The sequence below is a fragment of the Myotis nattereri genome (genome assembly GCF_964212035.1).
Source record: "Myotis nattereri genome assembly, chromosome: 2".
Classification (NCBI taxonomy): Eukaryota; Metazoa; Chordata; class Mammalia; order Chiroptera; family Vespertilionidae; genus Myotis; species Myotis nattereri.
Genome location: NC_138076.1, coordinates 200030223 through 200054284, shown reverse-complemented (window position 1 = coordinate 200054284; position 24062 = coordinate 200030223). Strand labels below are relative to the sequence as shown.

Here is a 24062-nt window from a genome sequence, read left to right as displayed (position 1 = left end):
ACCTTAAGAATTATCATGAGTTTTTTTTAAATAGTTATTTGACTTTATTAACAGAAGAAAAGGAAAACACTGGGTACCATAAAGTTCTCTCTTTTTCTTTTTACTTAGAAAACAGCACGACTTTCACAATAAATTCTGTGGCTAATAAATAACATAGCATGCTTTCTTTTCAACTGAAAGTTCCCAAAAGGTTAAAAGATGACAATGATGATGGCTAATGTTTATTTAGCACTTTCTACATGCCAGAAGCTATTCTAAGGGACTTACATGAGTTCACTCACTAAAGACATTTAAAGACAGATGATAATATAAGTTATGTACAAATGATATAAAGAATATTATTTAATGGAGAATTAGGCAATTCTTTTTTTTTAACTCAACTCTGCTGGTATAATTGGGGACCAGAAATAAATATATATATTTACAATAATAAACTACATGCAAATGTATTTTCCACAATATTATATTTTTCTTCTGAAAGTATAAATAAAATTTTCAAAAACAATGAACAGGAAAATAATTGTATTTTCAAACAACTCTTTACATGCCAACATTAAAATTTAAAATACATTAAATTTTAAAATATATCTGAAGAGTATCCATGTTATTGCCTTATGCAAATCAAATGTAAAATTTTCAACACTAGGTCTTGTTGTCCCAGATGTGTTCGTTCTAGTATTTCCCTGTATAACTACTCCCATATTATCGTTTCCCCTGAATATCATTCCAAATACAGTCATTAAGAATACCTCAATCATAATTTTGTATAACTTAGTCAAACTTTCTAATATCACCAGCAGAAATGGCTAAAGACATACATTTTTTTAAACAGACATTTTTTCAAGAAAATTTCACCTAATGAAATGCATGATCTGATTTTTTAAATTACTGAATGTCTTAATGATTTATAAGTAATTTGGGACATTACTTAACAACATTCTTGATATTATGAAGGGTTGAAATTTAATAGCCAAGCTTTTGTTTATCTCTTCTTTGACATTTTTGATTAGAGATTCCTGGAAATTTACTATCTTGCATAGCCTTTTCTTTTTTTTTCTTTTTTAAAACCATTTTAATCTCTCCCATAGTCTGTGACCCTTGTTATTTTTTTATAAAACTATGAATTCACAGAATCATTTGACTTTTTAGGTCACAGCCCCTCATCCAACATGTGAATGCTCTGCCACATTAACCCAAATGCTTCCCACCCCCTGCACCAGCCAAAAGACGAAGTTGTGCACAAGACAGCCCACTGCGCTGTTTTCATTATTAAAACTGTCTTTCCTACCCTAAGGTGAAACCTTCTTCCCCAAAACTAATACCTATTTTGGACCCCACCAACCTCAGCGCTGGCCCTGGCAGAATGACTTTGGGCCAGTCAATCTCCAGCTTCCTTAGTTGTAAAATGGGGATAAGAACTGTATGTCATTGTGGGTGTGCAGATTCAATGAGGAGGTTCTAAAGCACCTGGCACAACACAGGGCCTCCCTGAGCGCAGCCTTTCTTAGGGTTAGGAAACCTCCTCTGCATGGCTGCTCTCAGAAATGCAGTGGCAGCTACTGTTTTCTCTCCTCCAAGCCAAATATCCCCATGTCCTCTTTTTTTTTCCTTTTTAAAATTTAGTATTTCAGAGAGTAAGGAAGAGGGAGAGAGAGAGAAACATCAATGATGAGAGAATCATTGATCAGCTGCCTCCTGCGTACCCCCTATTGGGGACCGAGCCTGCAGCCTGGGCATGTGCCTTGACCGGAATCAAACCCAGGACCCTTCAGTCCTCAGGTTGATGCTCTATCCACTGAGCCAAACCAGCAAGGGCCCATTTTCTTTTTTTAAAAAAAAAAAAAACTATATATATAAATATACCTATTTTGTCAACTTAGTGCAAATTCCATACCCATAAATGTCATTGCAAGATAATATCTCTTTTCTCTATTGCTGATTAAATCTTCTCTCTCCCCCTCCCCCACCTCCAGGGTCCCCATATTTAACCCCCTGGCAAGCTGGGCTACGGGGAAGGCAATAGGTATGGATACTTTCTGGTTCTAAGGTGAGGGGAGGACAGAAGTGCCCCTCAGACATTAGTCTGTATCTGAGAAGCTTCCCTCTTCATTCTGGTATGATGTCAGCTCTCCCTCATCAAGGGTCACTCCCCCCTGCCCTCTCCATTCCTTCCTCTGGATTTCACAATTCTGGGTGGTGGCTCCATATGACATCTTCTTTCTGGGACTTGCAAGACTCTCATGGTTGAGTTCTATCTCCTCGGCTAATTCGTCTTGGTCGATGATTCCACACTTCTCCTCGGAGAGGTTCTCAGGGTCGGCCCACTCCTGTTTCTCCCCAGAAGCAAAGACCCCATAGAAGATCACGCCACTGTAGTGCACCAGGGCAGCGATGAGGAACACATTCTGCCATTCCTCGCGGGTCTAAACAGGAAACAGTACTGATCATTATTTTAACAAGAAAAAGAGAGAGAGAGAGATGAACAGAATGCTCTGAACAAAAGCACCGGTCACCCCAAAGGCAATGTTGTGCTCCTGGGAAGCTGTCAGAAGCATGAGTGTTTGAGAAATGAAAGTTATGACTACAATGAATATGCATTTTTTTAATTTATAACAATACTTTACAAAATAAGCATCATGTAAAATACAGCTCTCTGAATATACAAAAGAGGTTTCCACTCAGCTAGTAGATTAAATGAAACTTGCTTTCGGAACCCACCATTTTAATATCAGAGGTCTCAAATCAGAGGTCTCAAAAAAAATTTCCATTTGAGCCATGAAAATACTCAGTCTTGCCCTAACTGGTTTGGCTCAGTGGATAGAGCGTCGGCCTGCGGAATGAAGGGTCCCGATTCCTGCCAAGGGCATGTACCTTGGTTGCGGGCACATCCCCAGTAGGAGGTGTGCAGGAGGCAGCTGATCGATGTTTCTAACTCTCTATTCCTCTTCCTTCCTCTCTGTACAAAATTAATAAAATATATTTTTTAAAATAGAAAATACTCAGTCTTCACTGTCAATAGCTTATTTATAATTATATTTTCTGTGTAAAATACCATATCAAAAATAATGGGTATTTGTGTTTAAAGTTAAGGGAAGATAGTGACTGAGATTTCGTAGGCATGTTATCCATCTTATCATCTCACTAACAGAGAGGGAAACTGAGTATTCTCTGACTGTAATAATCTCCAAATCCCACCTTTCTTTTCTATCAACAAATAAGGAACATTGCCCAGTGGCATGGCTCAGTGGTTGAGGATTGACCAGGAAGTCACAATTTGATTCCTGGTCAGGGCACATGCCTGGGTTGTGGTGGCCTTGATCCCCAGTGTGGAGCATGCAGGAGGCAGCTGACCAATGATTCTCTCTCATCATTGATGTTTCTATCTCTCTCTACCTCTCTCTTCCTCTCTGAAATCAATAAAAATCTATTTACTAGTAAAAAGAAATAAGTAAATAAGAAAAATTGCCCACGCTTTTTTCTCCCAGAAGCTGAGCGACTTTCTGAAGTTGTATTTGCAATAGGCAATCCAAGTTAAAAAAAAAATATGCATAACCCATGAACACAGACAATAGGGTGGCGAAGGCCTGGGGCGGGCTAGAAGGGGTCAATAGGAGGAAAAGGGGGACATGTGTAATACTTTCAACAACAAAGAACTATTTTTAAAAAATAGTAGGGTAAAAACAACATAGTTTCAAAAATTCTTATTTGTAGAAAGCAGGATCCTGAAGCCTCTTCAGTGACAGAGATTAAGAAGCCGTGTGGCCTGTGGCTGAACTCTGCATGGATCTGGGCTCCTCCTCCCTGGTCTAAATGCAGAAAAGCTCAGTACTGACCGAGTGCCATACCCTTCTTAGGATGGGTCATTAATGTCTTATTTATTTTCTGTATAATAAGGAAATATAACAGCACTATTTTTATGCTGGAACATGTTAAGCAATAGATGGAAATGGGCTATAAAGTTTAATTACTTAGAATCATAAAACAATCTTGAGTAATTTATTCATCCTGAGTTGATTGCCTCAGTTTCTTCCTGTCTCTAAACAGTCTTTATGGTACTTGTCCCCACTACACACACACCTTTTATTTGTCAGTTGAGAAATTGAAACATAGAATCAAAATTAATCAGTCCCGTTGCCATCAATAAACAATAAATTAAAGAAGGAGGAGGAAGGAGAGGAAGAGGAGAGGTGAGGAAAGGAAGAATGGAAGGAAGGGATGGAGGGAGAAATAAAGGGGGGAGATGAAGAGATGAAGAAAGAGAGATGAAAAATAAGATAAGTTCAAATGACTCAGCCAAGGTCAAGGACAAACATTTACAGCCTGGCATAGGGCTTTGAAATCACAAGTTTGTGCAATATTTCAGTCCTCTGATCCTCACAGCCCAAAAGGAGGCCATTACCTTGTGTTTGGTCATTGCACCAACAATGAGGGGACAGACCATTCCAGAGAGGGTTCCCACTCCGTTGGAGATGCCCATGAGAATGCTGGCGTAACGGGGGGCAATGTCCAGGTGGTTGACATTAAAACCTACAGTGAAGCAAACCTCAAAGTCAGAGTCAAGACCAGAATCGCAAATACGTTTTGGAAACTACTTAGTTTCCCCCCAACTCTCATCAATCTATGTGGTTTCTTCTAGCATAAGACTAATGGGTACCTGTACAGGGAGGGCTGGGCTGAGGACTGTCAGGCTGTGTCTGCATCTAGAGGAAAGTGTGCTGTGATTGATTAGCAATGTCTGCATGGACTCTCCAGAGAGAAAATTAAGGCACCTGTGCCTTTTAGGTTCAGAACTCCAAAATAATGGTGTTTTCAATACTGAAAAGCAGAAAGCCTGGGTCACATTTATTCAGAGTAAACAATCACACAATCACATTTGGTGTGATGAGAATCAAACCCTGCCTCATAACATCCTCCCTTCCAGCCCTCCCCTCACTCCCAATAGCCACCCTAGGGAAGTCTGCCTTAGTGGCCAAATGGCATACTGGCTAAGGTACTTTTTAAGTAATACAATTGAAGAGACATTGGCAGAATTCCCTGTAATTTACAAAACACTTCCGTATAATACTTGATTTCGAATCCATAAATCTAGATTTTAATCTTATTTCTAACATTTAAGTCATTTTAGACCTTTGTTACCTCATCTCTAATACGGGGTATTATTACTACTTAAGTCATAAAGATGCTGTAATATGAGACCAAGGTGAAGTATGTATGTAATATCCCATGGCAAAAAGCTAAGCCCTGCTAACTACCACAAGCCACCACTTACCACCATTAACTACTACTACCACTACCACAACTATCAATACTACCACTAACTAGCACTACTACCACTAACCACCACTAACTACCACTGCTACACTAACCACCACTAACTACCACTAACTACCACTACCATTACCAGTACTACTCCTGCTATGATGTTGTTGCTAGGCATCTCCTCTTTTTGATCAAAAGATGCTGCTGCAGGGAGTGGTAAAATAATAACTTGCCAATACCTCACTATTCACCTGTTTATCAGGAGAAAAGAGTGAGTGGAAATGGGGAGGAGTGGTGGCAGAGGAAGAGCCAGGCTGCGAAAGGGACAGCTTTAGGCCCTAAGAACCAACTCTACTAATATTGCCCAATGGTGCATTTTAGAGTCAGACAGGCCTGCCTCTGATAGCTTAATTGAGATGCAAATCTGGACAAAGGATTTAAACTTTCTGAATTCCACTTCTTCATCTATAAACTGGCATAATAATTCTTATACAATTGTTGTAAGAATTCACTTAAATAATGTATGTTCATTACATGGCACATAGAGGTAGAACCTAGCACATAAATGGTTTTTTTGGTTGGTTATCCATCTGTCTTGTTTCTATTTTAATACCTGAACTGGCAAAGTGTCTGGCACACAGTAGGCACTCAATAAATCATTATTTAATTAATTGCCAATTTGAGCCATGACATGACAGCAGGGGGTTGTAATTTCTATTTATTCATTTTTTTGGGTATTGCTTTGCTTTTAAATTCTCTATTCTGTGCAAAGAACCTGAAAATAGGATCTAAAATTGTTTGTCCTAATCTGGCACATTGGCTGGTTGCTTTTTCCTACTTCCATTCAGGAAAATTTTTGAGAAAAACTTTTCTTTTGTAATAAACATGTCATCTCTTTCAGATCAACGTGGCAGACAATTCGAATATGAAACAGCTGCAAAATTAATTAATCTTGCTGTTGATTTCAATGTGATAAACACTTATTAGAAAAGAACCCAGAGATAAGAAGCAATTAATGTGATTGTCGGACATTATATTCCAATGCAAAGCCCAGGCATCTGTGTTCAGTTAAAGATAAGGTTCAATTAAAGATTAGGTTTCTAGCTGCATAATCCTGGTGTTCGGGGGGGGGGGGGGGGAATCACTGAGAAACTCAGTTTTGTGTGTGTGGTGTTTTTTTGTAGCATATAAAAATATTTTTGTTGGCATCCAAGCTGGGAGAGTCTGTCTTCTCTACATAGGACATTTCTCAAAACAGGCATCACCCATCCCTTGTCGCTTTCAATGTCAGTCTTGACTCTCTCGTCTATAATCAGCTCCTAAATTGTGCCGGTCTTCCTTGGCCTCTCTATTAACTCCTTATGAAGTTGGCAGGTAGTAGATCCCGAGGAACTGTCGCCCCCATGGCCACAGCCCCTCCCATCGTATCACTGTCAGGTCAGACAAGGATTGCTCTGTCCTTGCTACTCAGCGTGTGGACCACTGAGCAGCAGCAGCAGTTTTGCTGAGGAGCTTATTATAAATGCAGATTCTGAGGCCCCGCCCTGGACATGCTGAACCAGAACCTGCATTTTGCAAGATCCTAGGGTGAGTCGTGTGCACATTGAAGTGGGAGAAGGACTGGGCCATCGTGAATAATAACTGAACAATAATAGTAAATATGTATTAATTTTGTTATGCCTCTCACGCTTCTAACGCTTTATTTCCACTAGAATGTAAACTTTATGAGAATAGATTCTTTGATTTTTTTTTTTTCAATGCACAGTGCCTGGCTCATGGGACGTGTGAGTAAATGCATGAATCAGTTCCTTGAGATCTCTCAACAGCCCTGTGAAGTTGCCATTACATCTTTCCAGTCTCTAATAGAAGAAACTGAGGCTTGAGAATTTAATAACTTAGCAAATTTTTCTTTCATAAATAGTAAGCAATAAAGAGAGGACTCAAACCCAGGTCTATATACCTCCAAACCCAAGTTCTCAGCTGCAAGCTACTTTTAAAGTAGACGTTTTCCCCTAAGTTAACTATTCACCAGATCTACTTATTTTGATACGGTCAAGCCCCTATTTTAGGGTAGTTTAAACCAGAGGTTCCATATTTTTCTGTTCTGGGATGTTACCACTCTGATCCTTCCAGCCGCCTGGAATGCTGGGAAGAGCACAGACCTGGTGCCAGGCAGAACCGCCCCTCAGTTCTTCCTTTGCCACCGATTGTGTGATCACAGGAAAGTACCCAATTTTTCTGACTTTAGGTACCTCATGAGTAAAACAGTGATATTACTGTTTCTTTCCCAATGTCGTAAGACACAAGCAATTTATGTAAGGTGCTCTGTTAAGTGATGGCTTCTAGTATTATGGTATGTTTTAAAGGCACAAGAACAATTGAATTTTACTTTTCACCCAATTTTGCATGGGAGCTTCTGAAGTCTGTAAGACATGATACGGCAGCACTAGGACCTCTCCCACGCAGTAGACTGCATCCTGCTCCTATAAACGGGGGTGCTGACAGCCCCCCAGGGAGCTGAGAATTACAAGGATTGATGCACACACAGGGCTTTGAATAGCCTGACACAGAGTGCACTTGATCGCCATTAGCTCTCGCCATCAGCTCTCACTGTCACCGTCATTATTCTTACCATCTTTCCCAACCTGTTCCGAAAGTCACTTCTCTGCACCTGCATTTCCTAGTTTGGAAAAATGAAGGTCACAGAGTAGACAAAATCTAGAGAAGCTTTGCAATCTAAAAATCTCTGATTGCAGGACTAGATGTCAACCGAGCTGATGTTAGCAGTTCTCTAGTTGGAGGTGAGGGTTGAAAAGGTGGCAAGAGCCTCTGGTAGGTAGCGTGACCTGGCTTGGGAGTATGAAGGTGCCACTTCAACCAGGGCACGTGCTTGGGCCTCTGCCCATGCCTCAGGGGTCGCCTGCACTTTGTGTGTTTTCCAAGACAGAGAAACTGGGGACAATTCTAACTGCACAGGGCCCCTCAGCCCAGTCCTCAGTGATCTCACAGTCATTGCCAACAGGTGACATTCTCTAGCCTGAGGCCCTGCTCCATGGCAATGGCCTGCCTACTCAAGGAAAAGGACCCATTATAGTTTTCCTTCCTTCCTCCCAAAACTTGCTGGATCTATAGAAAAGATTTGGACATCCAAAGGACACGTTACCTGAAATAGCAAAGCCACTAAACCCCACAGCCAGCACCAGAAAGGAGATAGCCACCCCTTTGGTATGGGAAAAGCCAACCACCAGGAGTAAGGTTGCCTCCATGCCAAAACCTGCGAATGGAAAAACCAAGGGGGGGAAACGTCATTGTCATGTCACTCAGCCAAAGTTCATGAACTTATTAAATAAGAATCTATTAATATTTCCATGGACCTAATGTTTAGCACATACATTCTGACACAGTGCTTACAAATATTACCCAGGTGTTTCTTGACTACATGACTATGCTACTGTTGCCCAGGTGACTATGCTGTTACCCAGGTGACTCTGCTTCTGTTACCCAGGTGACTATGCTACTGTTGCCCAGGTGACTATGCTTCTGTTGCCCAGGCGACTATGCTACTGTTGCCCAGGTGATTATGCTTCTGTTACCCAGGTGACTATGCTATTGTTGCCCAGGTGACTATGCTTCTGTTGCCCAGGCGACTATGGTACTGTTGCCCAGGCAACTATGGTACTGTTGCCCAGGTGTTCTGTGAGCCTTCTGACATTCTCCTGGTGCACCTTGAACACTAAATGGTCCAGCATATTCTAATGAAGCCCCTGGGATGAGGGATGTTTATCATCAGTTGCTTCATGGGCAGTTGCCCCTGCAAATTCTAATACTAAAACTCTCCTTTATACTGTGAGTGAGTCCCCTTTGTTTACATGTTATGGCCTCTCACAGAAAAATAAAATGACCACACTTTAATATTTATTGCCAAAAGTGACCTTCTATAGAGAATAGCTGAAACAAAAAGCATAAAGCGAAAGTCTTCCCTTTCAGTTCACCAAACTCAGGGCCTCAAAAGTCATGTGATATTCGCACAGAAAATACAGTGGGATAGAAGTGTTTTCTGTGCTTGTCATTCAGGATAAATGACTCCAGCATAGCAAGAAAGGACTAGGAAATTCTGAAGATGCTCCTCTGACAATCCAAACACACACACACACACACACACACACACACACACACACACTCTCAGCCAACAGCAGACAGAAGAATGGTGACTTAAGTACCATTTCCGGTATAAACATGCCCTAGGAAATGGGAGACAAGGATACATCATTCTCAAGACTGCTTATTCCAGACATCTCCACAAGACTGTCCATGGCTCCTTCAAAGCCAACATCCCCAAGTCAAGTCCTGTTCTACTATTTCTTACTCATAAACCAACAAAGCAAACCACCACTGCCATGCTCTTTCTTCTGCTCTAAAGTAATCTATCCACCTGTGTTTAGAACCCAGACTTAGAGTCAGACAGGGCTAGGTTCAGATTTCATCTCAAAACCACCCATTATGTGACCTTGGACAAGTGACTTCACCTCTCAGATTCCTTATCCAAAAAAAGGGAGCTGTTAACATAACCTTACCGGGCACCAGAAGATTGAATGAAATTGGGTATTTAAGGTAGTGAGCGCAGTCCCTGGTACATGGGCACCGCTCAAAACATGGTAACCTTCCAGGAGCCGGTCCATCCTTGCTGTTTCAAAGGACTTGGCATATATGGCATACTGTTCTTAATGTGTTTGCTCACCTTCTTGGCACTATGTGTTTTAACCAAGGTCTCCTCTCTGAGAAAGGTTGTTTCCCCAGGTAGGGATTTTCCCCTGAAGTTAGGGAGGGAATAAAACCCCTCAACTAAGTGCCAGGCGGGTAATTAATCACTTTAACTACGAACAATCATGCTTAAGCTACATAATCTTTACTCCCTGGAATGGAGATAAGAAGCGCCCTAACCTTTGTAATAGAGATTGATAGGATTGAATCAACTGGTATAAATACAGATGTAACAAGACAGAAAGACACAGAACTTAGGAGACAGAACCTACACACAGAACCTACACAGAACCTAGAGACAGAAGAACTTCGCTGGAGAAAACATGGCAAAAGATCCTGGACTGAACCTGACTACAGAAATTGGCAAGAGAACCTGACTAGAACCTGGTGACTGAACCTGGCTGGAGAACCTGGACAGAACCTGGCTGGGGAACCTAGCAAGAGAACATGGACACAGAACCTGGCTGGAGATCCTAAGCAGAACTTCTCTGGAGATCCAGACCAGAACTTGGCTGGAGATCCTGGCTGGAGATCCTGGCTAGGCTGCTGATCAACTGAACACTGTCTCCGTGTCCTTCCTTCTTCGCCGACTCCGTCTACGCCTTTGGGAACCCCTGGACCTGCTGGGGTTGGACCCCGGCAGTAACCAAAAATCCAACACAGAAATCTCAAAAACTCCCTCTTTCTCGGCGTTTCCATAAGAATCTGTGAGGTCAGTCTCAGAAATATCTGTCAAAACCAACCTCGCCCTCTCCTCCTCTGCTGCTGTCCTCTGCCTGGGCCCCATCACGGCTCACCTGGACAACTTCAATAGCCTCTTTAATGGTCTTCCCATCCCTTCCTCCTCTGCTCCATTTTCCACATCACTCTTTCTAAACTACAGGTCTAACCAGGTGTCCCTTTGCTGAAAACTGTTGTCAAGGGTCCACAGTAGTAGTATAGTCTTATTTGATAAGTCCCTCTTGCTGTCCCTGTCTCATCCTCTGCTAGCCCGCACCTTCCAGCTCACCACTGAGCCCATATAGCACCCTCTGCTGTAGTCCCACAGCACTTTCTGCTATTTCCTAGAGACAACACTGTTTGTGCCTATATTCCAATGCAAAGCCCACGTATCCAATGTATTTTCACCCACTGTTCCTTCACCTGGGATACTCTTCTCCCACCACTTATTTCTCTTTTTCTGGAGAAATCGTATCCTTTAAAGTCCAGTTCAACTATTACTTCCTCTAGAAAGCTTTCCTGACAACCCTGCCCTAACCCCCCAGTGAAGCTGACACCTCCTTCTTCTTACTCATAGAACTTTTCAACATTGCCTGGTATGAGTTTTCATCTGTGTTTCTGCCTCCTCAACTAAACTGTGATATTTTCCAGGAAAGGTACTGTATATATAGTACAGTACCTGCTGGGGGATGGACTTAGGGGCTTTTAACATCCTTTCCAGTGATTAGACATAACCTCCAAGATATACTCTGCAGTTCAATGTCATCTCTTTCTAGAAAAGCTGCTTAAACCGCTTATGAAATCCATAGTACCTCCGCAGTTCATGATTTTTCTGACAGCAGTTGTGGTCAGAATTTGTCTGCTTCTTAAGTAATCTGCCAGTTGTCCTCCAACAGGCACGATGATGGTCATAACCATGTGTGGGAGTGCCGACAAGAGCCCCACCTGGATGGAAAAGAAAACCAATGAGCTATTTTTAGCTGCTTTCTCCAGATGTACTGATTCCCTGTTCCCACCAGCTACCCTGCCTGCCACCATCACCACTAAATTTAATCATCTGCTTAAATGGGACCCAGGTAGGCCTGAATTCTGAAATAAATAAACAATGAATGAGTGAATGATGATAAGAGTAGGCCTAATTGTCTCCTCCAGCAGATTGGAAGCTCCTAAGGGCAGAAGTGACTGTTATACATCATAGAGACCCCACCACCCAGCATAAAGCCTGGTATGTGGTAGTTAAACACTTGGCACAGAGTGAATGTTCATGATGGCACCTACTTAGCTCTTCCCTGGTCACCTCAGACAGTACCTGGAGCTACACAGACACCTATCCCTACTAGGCTGCTGTTCTTCTCTTGCAGGAAGAGGACTTAATTCCTTTTTTTCCCTTTTTATTAAATTTATTGGGGTGACTTTGGTTAATATGATTATACTAGAGGCCCGGTGCATGAAATTTGTGCGGGGGGTGGGGGGCCTAAACCAGCAGTTGACTTCCCTCTTGCAATCCGGGACCACTGGCTCCTAACCGCTCACCTACCTACCTGCCTAATCACCCTTAACCCCTCTGCCTGCCAGCCTGATCACCCCTAACTTGCACCCCTGCCGGCCTGATTGACTCTAACTTGCTCCCCTGCCGGCCTGATTGCTCCTACCTTGGCCCCTGCAGGCCTGATCAACCCTACCTTGCCCCCCTGCTGGCCTGATCAACCCTAACTTGCTCCCCTGCCAGCCTGATCACCCCTAACCGCCTCTGCCTCCCTCTGCAGGAGGCAACCTGGCAGATTAGCGGAAGGTGCCGCCCCCATTACCCCGCTGCTGCTGCCATTGCCAGCCTGAGCCTGGGCCCTTCGCAGCCGTCCATGGCTGCCTGAGCCTCGGCTCTCACAGCCACTGCAGCTTTGTCCAAAGGACGTCTGGAAGGTTGTCCGGAAGACGTCTGCCCTAATTAGCATATTCCCATTTTATTAGTATAGATAGTTTTCAGGTATAGATTTCTATATTATAAGATCTGTATATTGCACAGTCAAATGTTCTCCCATCACCATATACTAGTATTATAACAATTCTTTTATGATGATGGTTTAAGTTTCACCATTCATACCCTTCCTCCATGAAATACAGGCAACCTAATGACTGGGAAACATTTAAAACAGCTTGTAAACAAGGCCTTGATCATTATTATCATAACCACCATAATGGAAATAGGAATGGTCTGCAAAATAAGCTTTAAAAGCAGCTTGCCACAGCTCTGATCCTTGCTATGAAGAAATTAAATAACTATGTATACGATGCACAGAATGTATGACGTGTCTGACTTCCAGGGCATTAGGTATCATACAACTGTTATAAATTATGATAAGCAATTTAGTTACTTTACCATGCAAAGATTTTCTCAGTAGAAGCAAGAGATTTAAAGTTCGAGAACATTTGAAGCATCTATGTGTTTACCTTACTTATTGCAAATCCAAAGACCTCTTCAAAATAAGCAGGCTGACTTATTAACAGCAAATAAAAGGTCCAACTTCTGCAAAAATTTGCCACAATGATTGCATACACCGGCAATGATGTGAAAAATTTTTTCCATGGTGTATTAAATTTCTAGAGAATAAAAATACCATGAGATTTTTATATTTAGGGAAATATATTGACATGTCACTTTTCTTCTTTTATGTATCAATTACAGCTGATACTCAATATTATATTATATTAGTTTCATGGATACAGCATAGGAGTTAGACATTTATATAATTTGCAAAGTGCTCCCCTAATAAGTCTAGTACCAACCAGCACCATACCTAATTATTACAATATTATTGACTATATTTTCTATGCTGTATTTTACATCCCCATGACTATTTTGTAACTACCAATTTGTACTTTTTAATCCCTTCATCTTTTCCATCCAGTCCCTCAAACCCCGACCCCCACCACCGAGCAACCATCAGTTGATATGTTATTTTTCTTAAAAGGACAACACAATCACTAAGAGAAATACTCATAGAGAAGAGAGAGGCGAGTCTTCATCTATCCATTGAGACTTACACTTAGGCTAACCACGTTGGCTCCTTCTCCAATACTTGTCTCTATGTAGGTTCTCTCCTCCTGGGATATTGTTGGGTGAGCTGCCGGGCACTCATAGGCCTGCAACAGCCAAAACATGTACCAAATAATGCCAAACATACCTAAAACAAAAGGTTAAAACAGTTAAAAAAACCAAAGGTTTGATGATATGGTCACATTCTCTTCCATCTCTAAATTTTCCCATTTTCAAAATATTCCCAAACAGTATTATGTTCAGAGAAAATATTTTGTTGTTATTCACTGGTATTTGAAGAAAGAAACTCAGGTTTACTATAAATGTTAAATGAATCCTAGGTAGTCGAGTATTCCTTGATATCATATCGTAAACTCTCAGTCTATCCCATTACATAGTAAAATACCATCTCTATGAGTCACCCATGGGAACTCATGAAGTCAAGTCACTCACCATAAATATAAAAGACGGAGGCCCAGCCAATGTACTGTACCAACACCCCCGCCAGGGGCATGGCGATCACTGCCCCCGCATAGGAACCTAGAACAAGAAAAGATGGAGGGATACTTAGCGATCTCATGCAGGCCCTCTCACCCCTTTTGGAGTTCATGTGGTTGAGGATGAACCAAACTGAGCAGGAGTCAGAAGGCCTCCATGCAGAGGGACAGGCAACTCCCAGTGTGCCTTAGCCCAGGGCTCCCAGGAAAGAAAGGCCACAAGGATGCCCTTGGACTTCACCCAGGGACCATGGAGAAATTAGATAAAGATTGCTCAGGCACAGCAATGTGGAACTGATGACAGGATGGAATAAAGAGATGAGAAAAAATCTGAGGGAACTTAAGAAAAATTCAACCAGGCAAAATATTGGGTGCTGAAGAAAGCAAGCGAAGAAACATGGATCTGCCTTCCAGAGCTCACAGTTGAGAAGGATTATCGCCCACGTCTTTAAATAAGGGACCGCAAACTACTCAAGGATCATGATTTTTTTAGAGTCTTAATTTTTTTTTTTTTTAATCAGGAAACAGTTTAATGGCAGGATGAGCAGCATGGATGCTGTCTCCACCCACCTCCTGGATGAGTCAATTTTTAGGTTTATTTCTTACTCTGTAAATCCTTCACCTGGTAAATACTTACCTGTGTGTGGATGTTTATCTTGTCTAGACAAGATAATGAGGGCAGAGGCAGTGCCCTGGCTTCCGCTATCTCCTGCAGCTCCCTAACATCTGCTGGAGAAACATGAGCCCTGCAAACTCCCAATAAATATTAACTGAATAAAATAAATAGCTATCTGAAATTCCCTCTGGGTCGTGAATGAAAAAATATCTTGCTTCAGAAGAAGTGAGCAGCGAAAGGCAATTCTGTATCCCAGAGGGCAATGCTGAGGAAGACCTCAGGAGATGGGAGTTTAGGAGGAGGAGGTGAAATCCCATCTTTCCAAGCTGGGCCAGGCTGGTTGTGAAAGGCCCAACCCTGAATCCCAGATCTGGACATCACGGCACTGAGGAGGTCTCTCCATCCCTCTGAACCATTTTCCTCAGACAGAAGATGGGAGAAATCTCTACATCATGCAGCTGACTTGGGGAGAAAATGAACCATGTACGTGGAGATGTTTGTAAGTCATAGTTAGTGCTGCATTAACACCAATGACAGAATGACAGCACACATTTTTCTTTTGCCTCAGACTTCCTCAAAGCAATAAGGGAAGCATCCCCGGGCATCCCAGAAAGAGCTGCACCTGACTCCGCTGTGTGTGTGGAAAAAGCCCAATACCCTGGGAGTACGGGTGGAGGCTCCTATTTAGCTGATGCAGAGAAATGCCCAGACAGGGAGGGTCAGGGGATGACCAGCAACTAAGATGCATTGGGTGCTGTCTGTGTGCCCAGTGAGATGCTCAGTATTCTGAACCCGTGATTTTATTTAACCCTCTTTTCAACCCGACAAAGGTGGAACCAATATCGCCCCCATTTTACAAGAAGGAAACTAAGGCTGGAGGAGGAAGGGAGGTTGCGTGAGGTTGCACAGGTGTCAGTGACAGCAACCCAGGTCTGTCGGAATCCGAAGCCTTCACCCTGAGCTACTTAATAATTCAGGCCTGCCTCCCCCACTTAGAAATGCCCTGTAATTCCTCATAGTAAGAAGCATTATTTCATCCAGGGAATTTTATAACTTGAAGCTGTTTTTCTTCCCTGTCTACTAAACAAACTCTTCCTCATCCTTCCGGACATGGCTGCATGTAAGCTCCTATCACACTGACCCACAGCCCCTAGCACACCCCAATAGGCACTTTACCCTTATTGCAGGGGAGCTGGCTATGCCTCCACCCATTGGTGCGCTCACCACAGAGGACAGAGGAGCCCTCGAATGCTTGCTGAATGGCTTGCTGAATGGCGTGGACAGTGGGGAATGGCTGCATTGGGGTTGGGAGGGTCCCCAGTTCTGACCTCACTAGTTGTAAAAATTTATATATTTTTCCTCCCTCACCCTTTGTTTCCTCTCTAACAATGGCTGCAATTAGATGTTTTCTAAAGTCCCTTCTAACTCCAATATTTTTTAAGTATAAGCACCTTTTAGACCCCAAGCCTGGGTCTCCTTCTAATGGCATTTTGCCTTGGCCGTTCTTCGAAACCAGGGCCACACCTTAGCTGGAAAGGTAATAAAGCCTGTGCCTTTGATCACCTACCTTCCGGTGAGAGTCAAACCTCTTCTGAAAGCCACTAAGCATGAGGAGTGGCACTAGTCATACTTGTTTTGCTGGCAAATCAAAATGCAAAGCCTCATAAGTAAACCATCCAAGGAAAATTAGGTCCAGGACCTGACAATTCACAAGATTGGCTGGGGCAATATATTCTACTAGAGTTAGTATAAGGTCAGCAGTGTGGGTAGAAATGATCTTGGATGGCAAACAAGAGGACAGAAGTGGTTTCTGAAGACAAGAGAAGCTAAAGATGACAGGACATCTCAGTGGTGCCTACAGTTCCAAACTGGGCACAAAATGGGCACATTGATGAGTATGTCACACTGACTGCCAGGGATGATGATGATGATTGAAGGAGGCAAAGAGGGAGAACGAGGGAGGAATACAAATATTCACAGAAATAAAGAGGAAGCTTTATTTCTCCTTTAGGATAAGCACATGTTAGCTTCTCTTAGGAAAGGCACGTTAGCTTGAAAAATTCTGATCCTAATTCTGCCCAGGCCCCATTGTGACTTTTGCCGCCTAAGGCATTTTTGTCTTCCTGAGCCCTCCCCTGCTAAAAAAAAATATATATCTTTTTAAATATATTTCACAACTGTGTTGATTGATACCTATTATGATCCTAATATACGTACCACAAAAAGAGGTCGTGGCCAGTCGGCTTCTCTCCAAAGGTGGCGCCCACTTACTCCACATCCCGTGGCAGGCTGGGTAGGTCACACCCTGCCAAAATGGTTGAAAATAGATTATTTGATTTGACTCCAGTTTCTGTTTGTCTTTAAATATGGATCCTGATTCTTTAATAACGGCTACAACATAAAAGCCCAATTCATAGACATGAAATAGCATATGTCAGCTATCTGGCTGACAGCACAGATCTGAATACCAATTCAAAGGTAAGCACGGTGGAGAATGGGGGAGGAGGGCTTTATATTTCATATTATACAGAATATCACTATAGAAAGGGACTTGACAGAAAGAAAGAAAGAAAGAAAGAAAGAAAGAAAGAAAGAAAGAAAGAAAGAAAGAAAAAGAAAGAAGAAAGAAAGAAAGAAAGAAAGAGACTTCTGAGCCCTGGACAGTTAGCTCGGTTGGATAAAGCATCGTCCCCAATATGCCAAGATTGCAGATTTGATCCCCATCAGGGCACATACAAGAAAGAGCCAACGAATGCATAAATAAGTGGAACAACAAATCAATGTCTCTCTCTATCTCTCAAATCAATTTTTTTTAAAAAGTCTCCTTAAAAAAACAGCAACTACTTTTCCATGGCTTTAACTACCACCTATGATGTTTGATTACTCTCAAATCTTAAAGAAAGAAAGAAAGAAAGAAAGAAAGAAAGAAAGAAAGAAAGAAAGGGGGTTAGGGTTAGGGTTAAGGTTAGGAAAAAGAAAAAAAGAAAGAAAGCAAGAAAGCAAGAAAGAAAGGAAGGAAGGAAGGAAGGAAGGAAGGAAGGAAGGAAGGAAGGAAGGAAGGAGAAGGAAAGGACTTGCGTAATCATCACCTGGTACATCCTCTCATTTCAAGATACCGAATCTGAGGCTCAGAACCATTAAGTAAATAGACTCTAGTCTTCATGGCTGCAATATTATGTTCTTCCCATCAAACCAGTATCTTTGGAAATGTGGTATATATCCTTCTAGTAAGACTAGAGTTGGGACTAGTGGAGCTAGTGCTACAACAACCTACATTTCTTAATATAATTGTGGCACATATATATTCTAATACGCCTCAGAAAATAAGTAACTAGCACTTCATACTCCTGATTTCAAAGAATTGTTATGGACTGTCCAACCTATGAGGGAAGGTGGGGGGGAGGGGGGCGGGGGGTGAGGGGGTAAGAGATCAACCAAAGAACTTGTATGCATGCATATGAGCATAACCAATGGACACAGAGGGGGTAGGGATGTGCTGGGGGAGGTGGCTGGGGAGAGGTCAATGGGGGGAAAAGGAAACTTATGTAATATGTTAAACAATAAAGAATTTAAATTTTTTTTTAAAAGAGAATTGTTATGATGAGCTTCTTTGTTTTTATGTTTTTTGGAACATTTGTTAACATTGGCTCCAGCTACCTTTGCACTATAATGGCAGAGTTGAGGAGTTGGCCAAGTCTTCTGGCTATATCATGCGACTTCCTTCATCAAGTTAAATCTCTTTGTAAGATACACTCTTAAAACTTTACAGATTTATTAATAAATCCATTTAAATTGCATCAGTGGGAAGAGCCCTTGCTATATTTAGGGCTTCAGTTTCATCATTTATTAAACGAAAAGGGTCGGATCAGGTTATCTCCAGGATCATTCCTTACTCATCTAAAATTCCACACTCTATGAAATGGTCGTTGATTGTGTTTAAATGAAAGTGTTCATAATGGTAGTCATAATCAGTGAGTTGAGACAGCAAAACAAGGTGGAAGACAGGAAAACTGAGTAGAGGGAGTTTCCTTCAGAAACTGACTTTCCTAAAGGACCATGTTGTCTCCAGCAAAACATTGAAAACTGTGAGAGGAAGAATCTCCTACCTCCACTAGGCCTTGCAAAATCCTGACACACATGACGCAGCCGTAATGCACTCTGGCTGCAGAAGGAATGAACATGTTCAAGGTGGACGTTAGGAAGATGGCGGCTCCAAAGACCCTGAGGGACCAAAACACTGTTACTGGGCAGGCCTGCGCATGGATGTGGCACTTTAGTTAAACATCAGAAACGAAAAATCAGTTCATGGAGGACCACTATGGGAATTAACAGAAAGAAAAATAGATGTGTTACAGTCTAGCGTGTCCCAAACTAGACTGCTGGGCTGCCGGAAGCCAATTCCAGCATGACAGCAGGGATGAATCTGGGAATGGCTGATGGCATTTCCCCAAACCTGAATAGGATCCATTACATTGGTTGTTGGCTGCCAGACAGCACAGGGCATCTTAATCTACATGTTATTGCCTCCTACTGGCCAAACACCTGAACAGCCGTAGGCTAATTCCCCCATTCTGACAATGGACTCTGTACGAAACCCTGACCCTTTGAAGTGTATATCTCTGCCTGCCTCAGGACAATTTGTGTTAATAAAAAGCATGGGGTCCTGAGACGAGGAGATCTTAGATCAGTGATGGCGAACCTTTTGAGCTCGGCGTGTCAGCATTTTGAAAAACCCTAACTTAACTCTGGTGCCGTGGCACATATAGAAATTTTTTGATATTTGCAACCATAGTAAAACAAAGATGTATATGTTTGATATTTATTTTATATATTTAAATGCCATTTAACAAAGAAAAATCAACCAAAAAAATGAGTGTCACCTCTGACACACGTGTCATACGTTCACCATCACTGTCTTAGATCTTAGTTTCTTTAAACTAGGCTCCTCTGACCCCCAACTGCCTTTCAAAATTATGCTTCGCCTCTGGACTCCTATTTAATCTACGCACAGCCTTCTCCAGATTGCCGAACGCTTCTAGATGCTGGAACAAAACCCCGGCACTGGGCCGCTTTGATTCCCAAGCTCCAATCCCCGGACCAATCAGGGGCATGTGTTTAGCAACACAAGGATGTCCTGCCTGGATGAGGTCCTGATGCTGGAGACTGACCCGCATGTGGTGGGCTTGCTGGGACCCACCACTCTGCTTGGCTCCACACAGCGGACCCATTCTGACCAATAGCTGGTGACTTGTGCACATTTGGATGGTGTCTCCTGCTGCACAATTCTGCTCTCACGTTACCAGGAGGGGATACAGATGATCTGAGAAGCATGCCGTGACCTGGGACCAGCCAAGCACAAGACAGGCTGTGTACCTGTCTCAGCCCCTGACTCTGCCCGGTGCCACTTGCCTTCTCCTCCCTGCCTTGACCAGCGTGGAAGAAAGCAGACAGCAGTTTCTTCCTTTCTCACACCTGTTAATGATGCTGCAGCCCGTTTTACAGGCTGGGAAATTATGTATGGTTTATTTTTAGGGCAGAAATATGAGCAGTAACCCCAGGGATCATAGGAGCCAATATTTTATCACTTTTTAAAAAGAATATAATAGGTAAGTGACAATAAAAAGGGACACAAATTAGATAAGAACATAAGTAAATACAGTCTTGCTTATATATATTTAGAGTCTATGGTAGTGACTTTCAAACTTGTTTTTATCTTGACCCATAAAACAAAATATATTTTATACTGCAACCTAATACATATTCATACACACCAATGTAGCCAAAACAAGTTTTAAAAACCAAAACTTAAATGTGCGATGAGCTAAGATATTTTATGCTACTTTCTTCTACTTAATTATCCTCTCTCTCTCTTTCTCTCTCTCTCTCTCTCTCTCTCTCTCTCTCTCTCTCTCTCTCTCAAATGCTCATTGGTAAATTATTTTTTTTTCCATTGGTAAATTATTATATTGATTTTATTACCATCTAAAGCAGTGGTTCTCAACCTTGGCTGCACATTAGAATCACCTGGAAATCTTTTTAAAATCCTGATTTCTGGGCCTCATCCTCTAGAAATTCTGTTTCTTTGTTATGGGGTGGGGCCACAACATTAGTAACAAAGAAACAGAATTTCCGGAGGATGAGGCCCAGAAATCAGGATTTTAAAAAGATTCCCAGGTGATTCTAATGTGCAGCCAAGGTTGAGAACCACTGATCTAAAGAGTTGTGTTTTAGAATTTGAAATGCACTGCTTTATAAAATGCATATTTCACAAAATCCATGTACGTGAAGTCACACAGGACACATAATTGGAAGAGGCCTGGGGCATTCAGCACGCTCCTTTCTGGTACATATACACCCTCCCTCGCCTCCCAGTGGCCATCCTCTTCTGCTGGAATCCCTCCAGTACAAAACTCACTGCTTCTCGTGGCACTGCATTCTGGCTTGGCTACTTTTAGTTGTTCAAACACCTGCTATTGAATATCAAGGGCATTAAAGACATCTTACAATCTAGAGCAGCCATGGGCAAACTACGCCCGCGGGCCGGACCTGGCCCGTTTGAAATGAATAAAACTAAAAAAAAAGAGACCGTACCCTTTTATGTAATGATGTTTACTTTGAATTTATATTAGTTCACACGAACACTCCATCCATGCTTTTGTTCCGGCCCTCCGGTCCAGTTTAAGAACCCATTGTGGCCCTCGAGTCAAAAAGTCTGCCCACCCCTGATCTAGAGGCTAGTAGTCCCTACTCACATGACAAAACCTGTAGGGTACATGACGATATTTACACAGGATCACAGAATGTCATGGGTCAAAGGGAACCCAAACACAATCTAACCCATGCTCCATTTCACAGGTGTGGAAACAGGCCCAGGGAAGGAGGGAAGGTGACTCAGTACAGGGCACCAAGTGAGTGACTCAGAGTCAATTCTTTTTACTACATAATCACTTGAAGTATTGCAAGATAAATGAGATTCAGTAAAAAGAGATTCTGAAGAACGGGATCATATGGGTTTGATATCTGTGAGTCACCTCTGTTGGAATGGCTCCTGTCTGTCACTCTGTACCCCCACATTGAGAGCCAGCTCTGCAGACTTGGTAGAAGTGCAGTGCCTGTTATGATCTGTGCAGCACTCATGTCATATCGGTTTATCTTACCTGTTAGCAGCAAACTTGTTTGAAATGAAACCACCTGGAATTTGGGTCACAATATAACCCCAGAAAAAAGAGCCATGGATAAAGCCCACCGTCTCTGGATCCCAGTTAAACTGTGCTATCTGAAAATGAGAAATCAGATACAGTTATGTTTGGAAGAAAACACTTGCCCGCCATTTTTCACTGAGGATCCTACATAATAACCCCACGAGTTCCTTCTTTCTTTTGCTTATTCAATAATTATTTATGGAGGGCCCTTGTGTGCTTAGGATATAGCAGTGATCACCAAAAAAAAGTAGCTACTCTCAGGGAGTTCAGCTTGTAGTGAGAGACTGTATGAATTTACACATATGTATATATGATATATATATGTAGATACATATATATACCATATATATTATATATACAAAATATATATACCATCATATATCATATATATATATATATATGCATATATACCATTTATCTGAGCCCCGTTAGAATCATAATAACCCCCAGTATGAACCATTAGCATAAACCAAGCACTGTGTCAGGCACTGTGTTAGGCTGTAAACATGGTCCCCAAGAGGCAGACACACAAAATCCCTGGGACCTATGAATGCTGTCTTATTGGGAAAAGGGTTTTGCTGGCGTGATAAAGTCAAGGATCTGGAGATGAGTTTTCCTGGATTATCCAGCTGGGCCCTAAATCCTGTGACAAGCATCCTTATAAGAGAAAGGAGACTGAGACAGGTAGGAAAAGGCCATGTGAAGACAGGCAGAGACTGGAGCGATGCTGCCCGGAGCCAAGGAATGCCTGGAGCCACCAGAAGCTGGGAGAGGCCAGGAAGGGTCCTCCCCTAGAGCCCTCGGAGGAAGCACCGCCCTGCAGACACCTTGATTTTGGACTTCTGGTCTCCACAACTGTGAGAGAAACAATTTCCCTTGTTTTAAGCCACCCTGTTTGTGGTCATTTATTCTGGCAGCCTTAGGAAACGAATATAGGTACTTAATATATTAGTACCAAATTTGATCTACAAAGTAGGTTTTTTTATCCCCATTTCATAATAAGGGAAATGAAAGTTAGCAAATAATTCTATCTTCCTGCTCACATTTTTATTTTTTCAATTACAGTTTACATTCAATATTATTTTGTATTAATTTCAGTTGTACAGAATAGTGGCTAGACAATCCTATACTTTACAAAATGCCCCCCTCCCCCCAATATTTCCAGCTGGCCCCAGACAAATACATTATTATTGACTATATTCCCTAAGCCATACTTTACGTCCCCATGACTATTCTGTAACTACCAATTCCTTCCAAGAGGATTCTCTCCTCCTCTCAGCACCCTGCGCCTCTCCCCTGCTGAGGACATCTGAATAGAGACAGGAAAGGCTGGACTCAGCCAGATAGCCTCTGTTTCTCTCGGTGATTTTTTTTCCTCCCTATCTATCTATCTATCTATCTATCTACCTATCATCTATCTATCTATCTCTACCTCTATCTCCCTCCCTCTCTCCCTCCATACCTCCCTCCCTCTCCCTCTCCCTCTCCAATCTGAACCCAGAGATTCTAGTTAAATAGCACTGAACTGAAACAAGTCCCACTGGAGGCAGGGACAGTTACTAGTAAGTCACCTCCGTGGCAAGGCAAAGGCTCAAGGAATTCAGCTTTGGAGGGCGGTGAGAAACCATAGAAAAGGCAAGAAAACAGTCCATGGAGAGACCCCCGAGGATGGAGCAGATTCAGAGAGAAGCAGAGGAGAGACCATGAGGAGTGAGCACGCTGGAGGCCTCAGCTACGGGGCTCCCGGCTCCCAGGAGGGCCAGCTCCGCTCTGCTTCCTGGCGGGGCCTCTGTTCACGCCTTGGAAACAATTACACAAAGACGCCTTTCCTCCTCACAGTGGAGAACAGCCTGGATTTCAGTCCCCCCGCAGGCTGGGCCCCCCTGTCCAGGGCACAGACCGGACAAACATACACAGCAGCTCTGCTCTCTGCCCTCCACTTTCATGAGATCCCTGATAGCCTCTCATAATTC

The 24062-nt window shown here is 42.5% G+C and overlaps 1 protein-coding gene across 1 annotated transcript in view; it reads right to left on the bottom strand.

The window, feature by feature from the left end:
• Positions 1–2078: 2078 nt before the first annotated feature.
• The window catches only part of SLC17A8 (solute carrier family 17 member 8), a gene marked incomplete at both ends in the record, with an annotated part of 31679 nt that continues 9695 nt past the window's right edge, over positions 2079–24062 (bottom strand). Inside the window, 10 exons of the mRNA XM_081084035.1 lie at positions 2079–2423; positions 4400–4527; positions 8423–8533; positions 11553–11685; positions 13189–13338; positions 13783–13922; positions 14228–14314; positions 17105–17192; positions 18994–19108; positions 22045–22163. Of these exons, the coding sequence (XP_080940161.1) occupies positions 2079–2423; positions 4400–4527; positions 8423–8533; positions 11553–11685; positions 13189–13338; positions 13783–13922; positions 14228–14314; positions 17105–17192; positions 18994–19108; positions 22045–22163 (1416 nt within the window). The remainder of the gene's footprint in view (positions 2424–4399; positions 4528–8422; positions 8534–11552; positions 11686–13188; positions 13339–13782; positions 13923–14227; positions 14315–17104; positions 17193–18993; positions 19109–22044; positions 22164–24062) is intronic.